This window comes from Bos mutus, chromosome 10 (assembly GCF_027580195.1).
Source record: "Bos mutus isolate GX-2022 chromosome 10, NWIPB_WYAK_1.1, whole genome shotgun sequence".
Classification (NCBI taxonomy): Eukaryota; Metazoa; Chordata; class Mammalia; order Artiodactyla; family Bovidae; genus Bos; species Bos mutus.
The window spans coordinates 71,962,577-71,979,518 of record NC_091626.1 but is presented as its reverse complement, the minus strand read 5'-3'; the positions used below and the strand labels follow the sequence as shown (position 1 = coordinate 71,979,518).

The following is a 16,942-nucleotide window of genomic DNA, read 5'->3' as shown; positions in this document are numbered from 1 at the left end:
TTAAAAGAAAGAAAAAAGCCACAAAAGACAAATACTTTTATGAATTACCTGGACTAGTCAGATTCATAGAAACAGAAAGTAAAATTGTGGTTGTGGGGAAGTTGAGGCATATGAGGGAGTTGTTTGTTGAGTATAGTTTCAGTTTTGAAAGATGAAAAGATTTCTGGGGATTGGTTACACAACCATATAGATGTATGTAACAGTACTGAAGCGTACACTTAAAAACAGTTAAAAGAGGCTTGAGTATGTTAAGTAAAATAGTCACAGAAGAACAAAAACTCCATGATTCCACTTATGTGCAATGTCCAAAAGAGCCAAATTCATAGAATCAGAAAGCGGGGGAGTGGTTATCAGAGACTGAAAGGAGAGGGAAATGGAGAGTTGCCAATCAATGGGTATAAAGTTTCGGTTATACATGGTGAATGAATTCTAGAGATTCACTGTATAACACTATGTCTATAGTTAACAACATTGTATTGTACACTTAAAAATCTGTTAAGAGAGTAGATCGCATCAAGTTCTTACCATAATAAAATTAGAAAAATTGTAAGTGATTTTATGTTAATTGTATTTTACCACAATTTAAAAAATTCTTTTAATCTTAAAAATAGCATAGTAAGGTTACCATGATAGGTAATATATCACTTGTTTTGTTTCCAGTCTTTCTTCTACTGGATAGCAAAATTACCATTTATTTAAAGGAGAGAGAAAAGGTTAAGGACAATAATCACCTTCCTTAAATATATGTTGTTTGTGTCAGTGAGCTTATCATCATTCACATTGAAAATCATATTCATGTTAAGTGCTTCTGTATTGGAATTTTTTGAAGGATCAAATTATCAAAATTAATAATATCACATTAATTTAAAATAAGACCTGGTGTCTGTCATATCATACTCTTGGAAACATACTTCTTAGTGGTTTCATTAAGAATCTTACCATATATTCTCTACCCTTAGGAACCCAATGCTTTGAGAAATAAGAAAAACTCTCGTCGAGTGAGCTTTGCAGATACTATAAAGTAAGTTGAAAAAAATAATTTAAATGTTACTGGTAATACTTTTTTGTGTGTTACACCAAATATGTTGGTACTAACTGATTTGGATAATTGGTGTGTCAATTAGATAAACGTTAGAAAATTGTTATTTAAAAGTCTGTTATGCTTAAAAGACGGAGAAGGCAATGGCACCCCACTCCAGTATTCTTGCCTGGAAAATCCCATAGACGGAGGAGCCTGGAAGGCTCCAGTCCATGGGCTCACAAAGAGTCCGACACGACTGAGGGACTTCACTTTCACTTTTCACTTTCATGCATTGGAGAAGGAAATGGCAACCCACTCCAGTGTTCTTGCCTGGAGAATCCCAGGGATGGGGGAGCCTGGTGGGCTGCCATCTATGGGGTTGCACAGAGTCGGACACGACTGAAGCGACTTAGCGGCAAGCAGGAGCAGCATGCTTAAAAGAAACACTGAAAGCATCCCCTCTAAAGTCCAGAAGAAAAACAACTATGTTTTACTGCTGTTATTTAACATTTTTTTGAGGTGCTAAACAACAAAAATAGAGAAAAAAATCGGAGTTATAAAAATTTGAATATATTTCCTACATAATAATAATCAGAAGATAAATGTCTTTTTTTCTTTATATTTTGTTGCTATAAATTTAATAATAATAGCATATGAAGAATAAAACATTACTGAAGGATACTAAGTTAAGAATTGTACAGGGAATTCCCTGGTGTGGCCAAAAAAAAAAAAAAAAGAATTGTACAAGTGAAGACAAGTACCTAAATAAAAAGATTTAATATCATAAAGACGTCACTTCTCCCTGTTATTAATTTAATGTAATTCTTATATGTAGTATTTTTATGATTATTTTCTTGATGCTCATCAATATATTTGTATTTCCTCACTGAAGAGTTATTTGAGAATTTTAAAATTCATATCTAGTAAAGGCATTTTGTGGTCATTTTCAGTTATATTGTAGTGAGAAAATGCTAATCTGTATTATTTTGATTTTTATTGACATTTTCTGTGTGATCTTATGTATGATCAATTATTGTGAATTATCCATAAGTACTTGGAAAAGAAGATAATATTTTGACTATTGGAGTGTAGAATTTGGCATATCAATTCTATCCATTTTCTACCTTTTATTATTTGGGTCTTCTGTAATCTTATATAGTTTCAGTCACTCTAATTTCCATGAATTATGAGAGGTAAATTAGTCTCTAATTGATACTGCATCCCACTCTAACTCTTTATCCAATAGTTTTTCTCTGTGAATGTTTATTCTATGTTCATTGGTGCATATTATCATTGTTGATCTTTATTCAAGATTGTACTTTCTGGCATTACAAACTAATCATCTTTGCTTTGTTTATTGCTTTTTGATTCAGATTCTACCTAGACTGCTGTTAAGGTTTCTGTCTCTGCTAGATTTTTGCTTTCATATTTGTGGTACACCTTTTTGTATTGTTTGACCATGTATGAACAATTGTAAAGTTAGTCTGTTCCCTCCCTTCCTTGTACTATTTAATATGCTTAAACTTCAGTTAAAACTTCATTGTTTTATATGATATCCTTTGGTATTTATAAAGGATGAGGTAGTTAGCCTACTTCTTCCTTTTATTTTTCCCCCATCCTCATTCCTTTCTTAATTTTTTTTTTTTGAAATGTTTATCATGTCTCTTTTTCCCTCTCTCTTTCTCTCTCGTATCTCTCTCTCTCTCTCTGGGAATTTGACGTTAGGGAATCTGTCACATTTGTGTATCAGTTCTATTATATATATTTAATTGTTCATATCAGTTCTGTCACAATAGTTGCCCTAATTATCTCTTGGTTGGTTGAAGCTTTTTCCCTTATATTTGAGGGCTCATTTGAACAATACTCTCTGAGTTCTTGGGTACTCAAACTGTTAGTTACAGGCTTTATACTTGACGATTTAGCTGAATATAAAATCTTCAGTTCACTTTCTCTTTAAAGAACTTGTTAATGTGGTTCTGTTCTTTTAGCATTGAATGCTTCCATGAACAAGTCAGAGGAGAGTCTTTTCATTTCCTATCTTTGAAGTTTATTGACTTTACTAGAATGCATCTTCATTTTGACTGCTTTGGGTCTTGAATCTTGAATCAACCTTTTAATATTTTTTCTATTCCATTATGTAAATTTCATTCAGTTCACTTCAGTCGCTCAGTCGTGTACGATCTTTTGTGACGCCATGGATTGCAGCACGCCATGCTTCCCTGTCCATCACCAACTCCTGGAGCTTGCTCAAACTCATGTCCATCCAGTTGGTGATGCCATCCAACCATCTCATCCTCTGTTGTCCCCTTCTCCTTTTGCCTTCAATCTTTCCCAGCATCAGGGTCTTTTCAAATGAGTCAGTTCTTCGAATCAGGTGGCCAAAGTGTCGGAGGTTCAGTTTCAGCATCAGTCATTTCAATGAATATTCAGGACTGATTTCCTTTAGGATGGACTGGTTGGATCTCCTTGCAGTCCAAAGGGCTCTCAAGAGTCCTCTCCAACACCACAGTTCAAAAGCATCAATTCTTCAGCATTCAGCTTTCTCTATAGTCTAACTCTCACATCCATATATGACTACTGGAAAAACCACAGCTTTGACTAGACAGACCTTTGTTGGCAATGTAATGTCTCTGCTTTTTAATATACTGTCTAGCTTGGTCATAGCTTTTCTTTCAAGGAGCAAGTGTCTTTTAATTTCACGGCTGCAATCACCATCTGCAGTGATTTTGGAGCCCCCCAACATAAAGTCTGTCACTGTTTCCAGTGTTTCCCTATCTATTTGCCATGAAGTGATGGGACCAGATGCCATGATGTTCTTTTTCTGAATGTTGAGTTTTCAGCCAACTTTTTCCCTCTCCTGTTTCACTTTCATCAAGAGGCTCTTTATCTTCTTTACATTCTGCCACAAGGGTGGTGTCATCTGTATATCTGAGGTTATTGATGTTTCTCCCTGCAATTTTGATTCCAGCTTGTACTTCATCCAGCCTGGCATTTCTCATGATGTACTCTACATATAAGTTAAATAAGTAGGGTAACAATATACAGCCTTGACGTACTTCCTTTTCCTATTTGGAACCAGTCTATTGTTCCATGTCCAGTTCTAACTGTTGCTTCCTGACCTGCATACAGATTGCTCAAGAGGCAGGTAAGGTGGTCTGGTGTTTCCATCTCTTTAAGAATTTTACAGTTTGTTTTGGTCCACACAGTCAAAGGCTTTGGTGTAGTCAATAAAGCAGAAGTAGATGTTTTCCTGGAACTCTCTTGCTTTTTTTATGATTCAACAGATGTTGACAATTTGATCTCTGGTTTCTCTGCCTTTTTCAAATATAGCTTGAACATATGGAAGTTCTCGTTCATGTACTGTTGAAGCCTCTCTTGGAGAATTTTGAGCTAGCATGTGAGATGAGTGCAGTTGTGTAGTAGTTTGAACATTCTTTGGCATTGCCTTTCTTTGGGATTGGAATGAAAACTGATCTTTTCCAGTCCTGTGGCCACTGCTGAGTTTTCCAAATTTGCTGGCACATTGAATGCAGCACTTTCACAGCATCATCTTTTAGGACTTGAAATAGCTCACCTGGAATTCCATCACCTCCACTAGCCTTGTTCATAGTGATGCTCCTAAGGCCCACTTGACTTCGCATTTCAGGATGTCTGGCTCTAGGTGAGTGATCACACCATCGTGGTTATCTGGGTCATGAAGATCTTTTTTGCATAGTTCTTCTGTGTATTCTTGCCACCTCTTCTTAAGATCTTCTGCTTCTGTTAGGTCCATACCATTTCTGTCCTTTATTGAGCCCATCTTTGCATGAAATGTTCCCTTGGTATCTCTAATTTTCTTGAAGAGATCTTTACGATCACTGAGGAATGCTTTCTTATCTCTCTTTGCTATTCTTTGAAACTCTGCATTCAGATGGATATATCTTTCCTTTTCTCTTTTGCCGTTTGCTTCTCTTCTTTTCTCAGCTATTTGTAAGGCCTCCTCGGTCAAACATTTTGCCTTTTTGCATTTCTTTTTCTTGGGGATGGTCTTGATCACCGCCTCCTATACAATGTCACGAACTTCCTTCCATAGTTCTTCAGGTGCTCTATCAAATCTAATTCCTTGAATCTGTTTGTCACTTCCACTGTATAATCATAAAGGATTTGATTTAGGTCATACCTGAATAGCCTAGTGGTTTTCCCTACTTTCTTCAGTTTAAGTCTGAATTTTGCAAGGAGTTCATGATCTGAGCCACAGTCAGCTCCCGGTCTTATTTTTTTGACTCTATGGAGCTTCTCCATTTTCTGCCACAAAGAATGTAATCGATCTGATTTTGGTATTGACCATCTGGTGATGTCCATGTGTAGAGTCTTTTCTTGTGTTGTTGGAAGAGGGTGTTTGCTATGACCAGTGCATTCTCTTGGCAAAACTCTGTTAGCCTTTGCCCTGATTCATTTTGTATTCCAAGCCCAAACTTTCTTATTACTCCAAGTATCTCTTGACTTCCTACTTTTGCATTCCAGTCCCCTATGATGAAAAGGACATCTTTTTTAGGTGTTAGTTCTAGAAGGTCTTGTAGGTCATCGTAGAACTGTTCAAATTCAGCTTCTTCAGCATTAGTGGTTAGGGCATAGACGTGGATTACTGTGATATTGAATGGTTTGCCTTCAAACAGAGATGACTCTATCATTTTTGAGATTGCACCCAAGTACCACATTTTGGACTCTTGTTAACTATGATGGCTACTCCATTTCTTCTAAGGGATTCTTGCCCACAGTAGTAGATATAATGGTCATCTGAATTAAACTCACCCCTTCCAGTGAATTTTAGTTCACTGATTACTAAAACGTCGAGGTTCACACTTGCCATCTCCTGTTTGACCACTTCCAATTTACCTTGATTCATGGACCTAACGTTCCAGGTTCCTATGCAATATTGTTCTTTATAGCATCAGACTTTACGTCCATCACCAGTCATATCCACAACTGGGCATTGTTTTCGCTTTGGCTCCATGTCTTCTTTCTTTCTGGAGTGATTTCTCCATTCTTCTCCAGTAGCATATTGGGCACCTGTCAACCTGGGGAGTTCATCTTTCAGTGTCATATCTTTTTGCCTTTTCACTAGGGACTCAATACTTTATAAATACAATGTTTATAATCTTTGCTTTTCTGTGTTATAGTCTCTCTTAATTCCTTTTATTTTCTTTTACTTTGTTTAGTTAAATTTTTCTGTTCTTTATCATATTTTCCAAAGTACTTACTCACTCTGACTCTTCCAGTTTCACCTTCTTTCTGTTGATGATTATATTTTTTCTTCTGCTTCTTTCATTAATTTCATCTATTTGTGTGTCATTTTCTGTCTTCTTATCTTTTCCTTGAGTTCTTGCATTTCTGCCTTTCAGAGAGATGATTGCTTTGTTATGCTTTTTAAATCCATAGCAAACTGTGCATATAGTTTTCATCATCTTTGGGACATTTTTCTCAGTATTTTTTTTATGTTAATAAAGTATATTATGCTTTGCTTTCTTTTAATCTTTGGTGTCTTTCTGGATTGTATGCTTTTTCCTCATCATTGAATATGTTGGGTGTTCCTGAACCAGTTATTTTCAAGACATTTCTGTGGAGGAGGAGGGGATGTGGTGGTATTCCAGGGTAGCTGTTTTTCTATAAATAGGCTTTCTTTTTAGCTATTGTAAAGACAGACTGTCTATTTAATATCACCACCTTCAAATTTTATTTTCTGTATAATTTAGACTGCTTTGACTTGGCCTATAGTGAGATGAGTTCCTAGATCAATTTAACCTTGGATTTGAACAGTTTTGGATGAGACTTGATTGTTTTCATGTCCAGAAATCTTCTAGGCAAGTCCTGGGCTTTAATCTCCATTATTTCCCATTCCTCATTTGTTCCTCTGTCTCCTCCAAATTCTTTACCTTAATAAACCTTTAGGATCAGACAGATGAAAGAAATTCAGTTCTGCAGTTGCCACATAAAACATGATTTTGCACTAGGATGCCCAGGATTTCAGTTGTAGGGCTGCTGGGAAAATGTTTTCTTCTTTTCCTTAGAGGAAGAGTAAGTAGATGTTGGTAAGGGGTGAAGTAGGGAGTTCCCTCTTAGCAGACACTGTGTGACATCTTTCTGTTAACTGAGTAGTTCCAAACAGTAGGTGTCTTCTGAAATATAAATTTGTTGTTGTTGACTCATAGTAATTGTAATTGTTTTATTGCTGTTTTCTGTTTATCTTTTATCTGTAAGTCAATTAATGCCTTTATGGATAAACATGAGTTGTCAATGTTTTATATGTATTGAATTCCAAGGGTGGGGGGTGGGAGAGACATAAGATTTGGTATTACCGGGGAAGGCTAGCTATTGCCTGCCAGTAGGCTTCCCTTGGTGGTATATTCCTTGGTGAAGTTGCCACTATCTTCCTAAATCCTGAACTTGGTTTTGCAGACTACTATTTTTTTTTCCCTGTACCAAACTGGGTGGATCTTTTAGAAATGGGCTTGTATTAAAGAGATTCACTAGAGATTTGTTTGTAAATAAGAATGCTACTACTAAATATGGGCTTCCTTGGTGGCTCAGATGGTAAAGAATCTGCCTGCATTACAGGAGACCTGGGTTCAATCCCTGGGTCAGGAATATCCCCTGGAGAAGGGAATGGCTACCCACTCCAGTATTCTTGCCTAGAGAATTCTGTGAATAGAGAAGCCTGGCAGGCTACAGTCCATGGGATTGCAAAGAGTCGGACACGAGTGAGTGACTAACCATTTCTTCACTTCACTACTAAATATATCATGAGAAACAAATGAATCAGAACCCTTATATGAGTACATCAATACATTCCTCAAAGGCATTCTACCTAAGAAAATAAATTATACTGTAAATATGGCTTGCTGATCATGGAATCTGAACTATTAGTTATGAATCTGAACTATTAGTTATAATTCAGAATGTTTAAAGGCACCAGGCTATGAAACCTAATGAATCTACCTCCACAGTAAATATATACACACCTATTATTGAATGTCTTAAAAGATTCTATTTGTACTCTCTGTATACTCCCTGAATAACTGTGGCCTGCTACTGCTGCTGCTGCTAAGTCGCTTCAGTCTTGTCCGACTGTGCGACCCCATAGACAGCAGCCCACCAGGCTCCCCTGTCCCTGGGATTCTCCAGGCAAGAACACTGGAGTGGGTTGCCATTTCCTTCTCCAATGCATGAAAATGAAAAGTCAAAGTGAAGTCGCTCAGTCATGTCCGACTCTTAGCGACCCCATGGACTGCAGCCCACCAGGCTCCTCCATCCATGGGATTTTCCAGGCAAGAGTACTGGAGTAGGGTGCCATTGCCTTCTCCGAACTGTGGCCTAGGTTTGATTTAATAACTCACTTTCTCCACTTTGTTTCAGACTGACTTTTCCTTCACATGTTGTTGCTGCTGCTGTTGTTATTGTTTTGTTGGCTTGCAAAATCTTAGTTCTCTGAGGAGAGATCGGACATGGATAATTTTACTTAATTGCGTGCTAAGTCACTTCAGTTGTGTCCAGCTTTTTGCAACCCTATGGACTATAGCTCACCAGGCTCCCCTGTCCATAGGATTCTTCAGTCAAGAATACTGGAGTGGGTTGCTATGCCCTTCTCCAGGGTATCTTCCTGACTCAGAGATCGAACCCTCATCTTTTAACATCTCCTGAATTGGCAGGGGGGTTCTTTACCACTAGCGCTGAATATTAATGTACAAATTACTATTTCAAGTTTTCTGTTAAGCATTTGTACTGTGTTAGATATTTTTATGTAAATTAACCTTTTTTCTTTTGAGTTACTTCGTTGGGATTATATTCCTCAAAGTAGAATTCCCAGGTTTAAAAGAAGCAGCAGTTACATAGTCATTACATTTTTGTTACTGGTTTTAGTAACTTTAGTAATGTACCTGTTTTTCCTCAGGGTATATTTTAACACTTAATTTTAGCTGATTTGATTGATTTTATTATCTTAGTTATTTTAATTTGGATTTTATTTGTCATTACTATTTTTTCTATATTTTGCTCATTTGTGCTTTTTTTCGTCTCATTTTGAAATGTTTTATTTTTCATTTCCTCATCTACCTAGACAATATTAAAGAAAATATTTTAAAGTTTTTGTGTGATTGAACTCTTTGTTATTAAAGCATGTGTCTTTCTTGGTTCATAAATAATTTTTGCAACAGATTGTACCTTTGAAAGCTTTCCCTATATCATAGATACTGTATAGGTTGAAAAAAAATGAGAGAGCAAGGGATAACATAATTAAGATAAATTTACAGGAAAATGGAGGAAAGAACTATTTTGCCATTTCAGTTAAGTATCTCCATATGTTTGCTAAATATGCTTTAGTAAATATGTTTTATACATTTACAACTTACTATTTGCCTACTTAATGTGTGGTGTTCCAAAATTTGGATCTTATATATAAAATAGATAACTAATAATAACATGCTATATAGCACAAGGAACTCTACTCAGTAATCTATAATGGCCTATATGGGAAAAGAATCTTAAAAAAAGAAGAAGATATATATATACATTATATTAAAAAAAAGTAGAGAGATATATATATACATACACATATATATATATATATATGATCCACTTTGCTGTGCACCTGAAACTAACACAGCGTTATAAATCAACTATACTTCAGTAAAAATAAAAATTTGGATCTTGAGGCATCTAAATATATTTCGGCATTTTCTTGTTTGTATTTCTTTCATTTTTTTTTTCTCTGACTTTTTACATGTAAATTGGGTTATTCATTGTTAGTTTTCATTGATAACTTTCCTCTTAGTGTATAATAGCAACCTTGTTTAGTTCTAATTCTTTTTTGCTATGAAACATAATGTGTTTAATTACTTCATAGTTATCTTCACTTTTCTGTTGTTTGTCCATAGATAATTTTTTTAAATATTTTTAATTTGTAACTTGCAGGTTGTAGATTGAGTTTAAAATTTTTAAAAATTTAGTCAATAGCCATTTTTAATAGGGTACTTCAACCTGTTTACATTTGTTAAAATCAGTACGCCTATTCTCTCTGTATTATTGGGTAAATTTAACTTTATTGTTGCAGATTTTTAGTTTTATTTTTAAATTTTTATTGGAATATAGTTGATTCACAATGTTGAGGGTTTTGTTTTGTTTTTAAACAAGAATGGGTTTTGTAAATGCTTTTAGAGCAATTATTAAAATAACTGAGTTTTTAGTAGTTTAATCTTTAATATGATAAAATAAATTTTTGGATGTTGTGTTATCTCTGCATTCCTGGGATAAATCCAATTTAATCATAAAATAACTTTGCTAGCGTTAGTTTCGGAGAAGGCAGTGGCACCCCACTCCAGTACTCTTGCCTGGAAAATCCCATGGACGGAGGAGCCTGGTGGGCTGCAGTCCATGGGGTCTCGAAGAGTCAGAAACGACTGAGCGACTTCACTTTCACTTTTTACTTTCATGCATTGGAGAAGAAAATGGCAACCCACTCCAGTGTTCTTGCCTGGAGAATCCCAGGGACAGGGCACCCTGGTGGGCTGCCGTCTATGGGGTCGCACAGAGTCAGACACGACTGAAGCGACTTAGCAGCAGCAGCATTAGTTTGCTAATATTTTGGGTTTTCTGCACTAATATTCATATATGAGATTGGCCTATAGATTTTGTTATGTGGTATTCTTACTTGGTTTTACTACTGAGGTTCTATGAAGTTTTATAAATCAATCAGAAAGCTTTATCTTACTTATCTCAAAACATCATAGTGTTCTAATTAAAACTTGAAGATTTGGGGAAGTTCCCTGGTTGCCTAGGGATTAGGATTCCAGGCTGTCACTTCTGTGGCCTGACTTCAACCCCTGGTGGGCGAACTGAGATCCCACAAGCCATGCAGTTCAGTCAAAAAAAAAAAAAAAAAGCTTGCAGATTTTCAGTAATCTTTATTTTCTTTTCTAGAGTATTCCAGACAGAGTCTCATATGAAAATAGTGAAAAAGTCAGAAATTTCAGGTAAATTTGTTCTGTAACCCCTACTAAATCTGTTTTCTATATGATTATGCTGTGGTTATCTAACCAGATAACTGGTATAACTTAATATCTATCTTATTGCTTAAAGAGTGTAACTTGAGCTGTGAGGGGCAGAAGGTAATGTGCGGCATTAGTATTTTTTTATTGTTGTTAACATCCTTATGTAATTTTTCTAATACTTTATTACTGTATTTTTGAAAAACTTTAATAACCCTTTCTCTATTTATAGAAACAGAAGCAGGAGAAAATGTCCTGTTTATACAGTAAGTAAGAAAAGTGTGATGCAAATTATACTTTAAATGTTGTTTATTCCTATTATTTAAGTGTTTTTAAAGTTAATATTCTTTTTGTTTTTTATTTTAATTCCCTTTTGTGTAATACTTAGGATTAATTCTTAAAACACATTATTTGCATAATAATATGCTGCTATGGCTGTTAAGTATAGCTTATCCTCTTAAGAGGGATGAAACATTCTACTTTCATATGTAAATCTTTAAAATACATTCGCTAGTGGAAAACAATAAATACCAGGTCTTCAGATTTTTTTCACTAAATGTTTTTATTATAATATTAATTCAAAAATTAAATAATCATAGAGCTTGAACAGATGGAAAGATGCTTATCTTCCTCATAAAAGAAATATAACTTAGGCTATATTGAGATATAATGTTTATCTAATCAATTAAGAATCTAGATAAAAAGTCACTCATTGGTAGTAGGTAAATATTATAGAGGGCTTCCCAGGTGGCACTACTGGTAAAGAATCTGCTTGCCAGTGCAGGAGACACAAGAGACTTGAGTTTGATCCCTGGGTTGGGAAGATCCTCTGGAGGATGAAGTGGTACCCCACTTCAGTATTCTTGCCTGTAGAATCCCTGTTGGGCTACAGTCCGTGGAGTCACAAAGAGTCAGACATGACTGAGCATCTGAGCATATACTGTAGAAGACAATTGCCAATGTCATTTCAGATTTTAACTTCACTTGCTCTTTGGCACAGAGATTTCATGTAAGATGCAAAAGATTCTAAAGGTCTATCACTAAGAGGTTGGTTAAATAAATATCAGTTTTTCCATGTAATTGACTAGAGTTGAGCTGGAAGGAAAAGATTCTCTGTATATACTTATACAGAAAAATCTCTAGGTCATATTACTCAGGCTTCTCACAGATAAACACTATTGATAATTTTGGATGTCCTTGGAGAAATTTTATATATATATATATATATATATATATATATATATATGTATGTATATGTATATATATATATATATGGAAAGGCAATGGCAACCCACTCCAGTACTCTTGCCTGGAAAATCCCATGGACGGAGGGGCCTGGTGGGCTGCAGTCCATGGGGTCTCTAGGAGTCGGACACGACTGAGTGACTTCACTTTATTTTTTCACTTTCATGCATTGGAGAAGGCAATGGCAACCCACTCCAGTGTTCTTGCCTGAAGAATCCCAGGGACGGGGGAGCCTGGTGGGCTGCCGTCTATTGGGTCGCACAGAGTTGGACACGACTGAATCGACTTAGCAGCAGCGTATATGTGTGTGTGTATATATATATATATGTATATATATCTAACTACATGTTAATCTTTAGCTTTAAAAAAAAGACAAAAATGGGATCACTTAATGTCTTGTAGCACTTCCCATGTTGTTACATATAGATCTACCTCAGTCTATTATAATATGCTGTATGTTAGCACCAATGTTTAGTCAGCTCCCCATTGATGGACCTTTGGGTTGTTTCATTTTACTTACCTTTTTTTCCTAGAAAATGAGCTGCTTTAAAGATCATTCTTTTCTCAAAAATTAGGGAATTCCCTGATGTTCAATGGTTAGGACTCTGTGCTTCCTAACCACTGCAGGGGGCATGAGTTCAATCCTTTGTTGAGGAGCTAAGATCCTGCAAGCCACAAGGCACAGCCAAAAAAATTTAAGAAAAAAAAAGAAAAGAAAAAGCAAGCAGCATATGTTAAGCATATTTTTATAGTGTTCTTGATATTTAAATTTCTGAAAAAATTTAATGGTAAGTTCCTTTAATTGCCTTGTAATTTTTTCTTCCAGATTAGATGTGGTCAGTTGCTAAGTCATGTCCAATTCTTTGCGTCCCTGTGGACTGTAGCCTGCCAGGCTTCTCTGTCCATAGGCGTTTTCAGGCAAGAATACTGAAGTGGGTTGCAATTTCCTTCTTCAGGGGATCTTCCTGACCCAGGGATCAAACCCACTTCTCCAGGGGTGTCTCCTGCATTGGCAGGCATATTCTTTACCACTGATCTATGTGGCAAGCCCACTTATTAGATGCTGCTGCTAAGTCACTTCAGTCATGTCTGACTCTGTGCGACCCCATAGACGGCAGCCCACCAGGTTCCCCTGTCCCTGGGATTCTTACTAGATGAGTCTTTTTTAAAAGATATCTTTGGGTCGTCCCAGTGCACTAGCCCAGAGGGATGGTATGGGGAGGGAGGAGGGAGGAGGGTTCAGGATGGGGAACACATGTATACCTGTGGCGGATTCATTTTGATATTTGGCAAAACTAATACAATTATGTAAAGTTTAAAAATAAAATAAAATTAGAAAAAAAAAAAAAGAGTTGAAATAAAAAATAAATAAATAAATAAAAGATATCTTTGGAGTTTTCTGCCAGTTATCCTGTGAAAACATTTCACCTTCCCTCCTCTTTCAACTGTTGGAATTCTTGGTAATTGTCTGGAGTATAGATTTTTTAATTACTTATTAATTTTTAGGAATAAGAATCCAGAAGATAATTACTGTGAGATAACTGGTGAGTATGATCAGAATACTTTTCTTATTATCATGTGTTTTTCTCTTCATCTAGATTCCTTAAAAAGTAATATTTAAGAGTACCGTGAACAAAAAATATAGAGAAAGTATTGATCTTTACACAAGCTCTTTAAAATTTAACAAACTTACTAATATTTCTCTCAAACCTGCTATTCCTCATTTCTATGTTGAACTCCCATTCACAGTCACTCACTCAAGTCAGGAATTGAGTCGTTTTTAAACTTTTCCTTCTTTCCATATATTCTTTTGGCCCTATTCTCTTTCAGTTCTGTCTTTGAAATATCTTGCCTATCTGTTACTTATTCTCTGTACCTTCTGCCAGTATTTGAATTCAAATCCTCACTTGAATTCTTTTTTGGACTATTGTATTTAGGTTCTTATCCTTCTAATTCATTCTATGTATTTTGAAATCTTATTGTATTACCCTCCATCCTAAAATTGTTCAAAAGACACTATTTTGCTTACAGGATAAAACCCATACTCCTTAGCATAAACTTAGAAAGCCTTTTATAATTTTACTTGTCTTTTTCTCCAACTTTATCTCAGGCCCTTTACAGGCATATTTTGCTCTGGCCCATGAATAACTACTTGCATTTTCCCATATGGTCTTTTTTCTGACTGTGTCCATTTGTAAATGCTGTTTCCTTTACCTAAAGAGATCTTCCTAATCCAATTTGTCTAACAGTCTTCTCATCTTTCACTTAACTTAGGTTTTCCCTTAGCTTAACTTAAGTGCCATTCAAAGTAGCCAGTCCACAACTGTTATAGTCCATAATAAGAAAGGAACTTGCACTATGGTAGTAAGCTACTGTTTAGTTAGTGACTTTTTTTTTCTTAGTAAAGCTTTACTAACGAATTTTACAGTGGCTGCAAGCTCCTTATATTAAATTAATTGATATTAAGCAGTTCACAGACTGACACCATACATTAAGTGGTCCTGGCTTAAATTGAGCCTTCTCTATCAAAACCAAGCAGTTAGTTACTCTGATGTGTGCTCTCAATATACCCTTTTTATTTTTCAGTCTATTGTAGAATTTATCATATTGTATTTTAGGTATTTATTTTTGGCTCTTTTATTAATCTAGAAATTCTTTGAGTCCAGAAACTTTGTCTTGTTTTTTTGTGCTTTGGCATATAGTTGAGTTTTGGGGCATATATATGTTCTGAATCAATATTTGTTAAATAAATGACAAGAATGCAAGCTTGATATGTAAATAAGGCTTTAATAAAAAGCCCATCATCACTTCATTATATTCAGTCAGGGTTGCCATAACTATTGAAAATATTCTAAAGATTTGTCTTAAACCTAAGTATTTTTAGATACATTTCTTGTTTTATTATAGCATCTTCAGTCACTTCCTTGTTTCCAAAGTCCAGTTTGTCCCCAAAACTTTATATTTCAGTTCTAAAGTGTCTTGAATCTAATCTCTTATTTCTGTTCTTACTGTCTGTTGCCCTAACACAAGTTCAACTCTCTACAGTGCTACATCTGAACTATTAGAGTAGCTTCCTCATTGGTTCATCTTCTCTTGAATCTATTTTCTTCTCTTGAATTATTTTTATAAAGTGCACATCTCATCTGGGAACATCTAGATTCCTTAGCATAGAATAAAAGATGCTCAAAATCTTACCCTAACAGGGACTTCCTTGGTGCTCCAGGGGCTAAGACTCCATGTTTGCAATGCAGGAGGCCTATGTTTCATCTCTAGTCAGGAAATCAGGTCCCACATGCTGCAATGAAGATCATGTGTGCCATAACTAAGACCCAGTGTAGCCAAATAAATACATTTTTTTGAATAAAAATGTTACCCTAACATTTCAGTCTTAGCAGTTGGTACTCTTTAGTGTGTAACTTCTACTATCCAGAAAATAAAAATGGAGACTTGAAGGAGGAAAAAAATTAATCCATACTTTCCATCTTTAGAATCCAACCTTTAAAAATTTCTACCACATTCTAAAATTTCAGTATGCAGAGAATACAGTAATCACTGATCTGTCTGTTTCTAAAGTGGGACAATTTGAAAGTCTCAGTAAAATTTAATACCTAAGTCTTTACAAAAGACTTAGTAACCGAAAAAACTTAGTAAATACTTGTAACTAATGAAACTCCTATGAATAGAAAAATCAGGCTCTTTGTGATATATACATTTGTCATGACTATAGTTTTTCTTTTTACTCAATAGGAATGAACACATTGCTTTGTGCTCCCATTCAGACCCAGATGCCCCAGAGAGAGGTATGAGTTCATTCAAATGCCTTCATATTTTAATTTTGCTTGATAGTTTAAAACACAAAAAATTTAGTGTTAATGACATGATTTAGAAATTACTTACCAGAATGAACCAACATAGACTGGAAAAGCTACCTACCTTTCCAGTTAACTTGTTGTTCAGTCGCTACATCGTGTCCAACACTTTGCGACCCCATGAACTGCAGCACACCAGGCTTCCCTGTCCTTCACTATCTCCCAATTAACTAAGTATAGTTAAATCACTTCCAGTTTAAATAATACAGAAATATGTTAATTATATCAGAAATTCTCAAACTTTATGAGGCATATGAATAATCTAAGAATTTGGTTAAAATATAGATTCTTATCCCCTAGATCTGGGATAGGTCCTGAACTTCTATACATCTCTCCCAGGTGACAGTAATGCACTGGTCCACAGACCATACTTTGAGTAGCAGTGTTAGACCATGTCTTTACAAGTAAAACCACTGCATTCAAAGAAAACTCAACCCCCAAGAACTTAGAGTGTACTATAATTTAGCCATCATGAGCTTATTCCTTCTAATTTTTTTTTTTACTTAGAATGAGAATGACCTATCTAATATAATTTTCATTTCAGTTACATTTGGTATTGTCAGTCTTTTCATTTTTTAGTTAATGGTTAATTATAATTAACCTTCAAAAACTGCAAGTATTCATAGACTTTAGAAAAACATTTTAATAATAAATTACATGCTACTCACCACACCATTGATTCACACAAACCAATGTATCATGAAACCATCATTTAGGATTGCCTATATAATCTTTCTATATAGCACATGTTATAAAATACCCTTTTAAAAGTTTGCACTTTATTTGAT

General features: G+C 35.3%; 1 protein-coding gene across 1 annotated transcript in view; it reads left to right on the top strand.

Annotated features, from left to right (window-relative positions):
• KNL1 (kinetochore scaffold 1) overlaps window positions 1-16,942 on the top strand; it is a 64,472-nt gene that overhangs the window by 13,033 nt on the left and 34,497 nt on the right. The window contains 5 exon segments of the mRNA XM_070378226.1: window positions 960-1,021; window positions 10,973-11,025; window positions 11,273-11,306; window positions 13,792-13,829; window positions 16,033-16,085. Of these exon segments, the coding sequence (XP_070234327.1) occupies window positions 960-1,021; window positions 10,973-11,025; window positions 11,273-11,306; window positions 13,792-13,829; window positions 16,033-16,085 (240 nt within the window).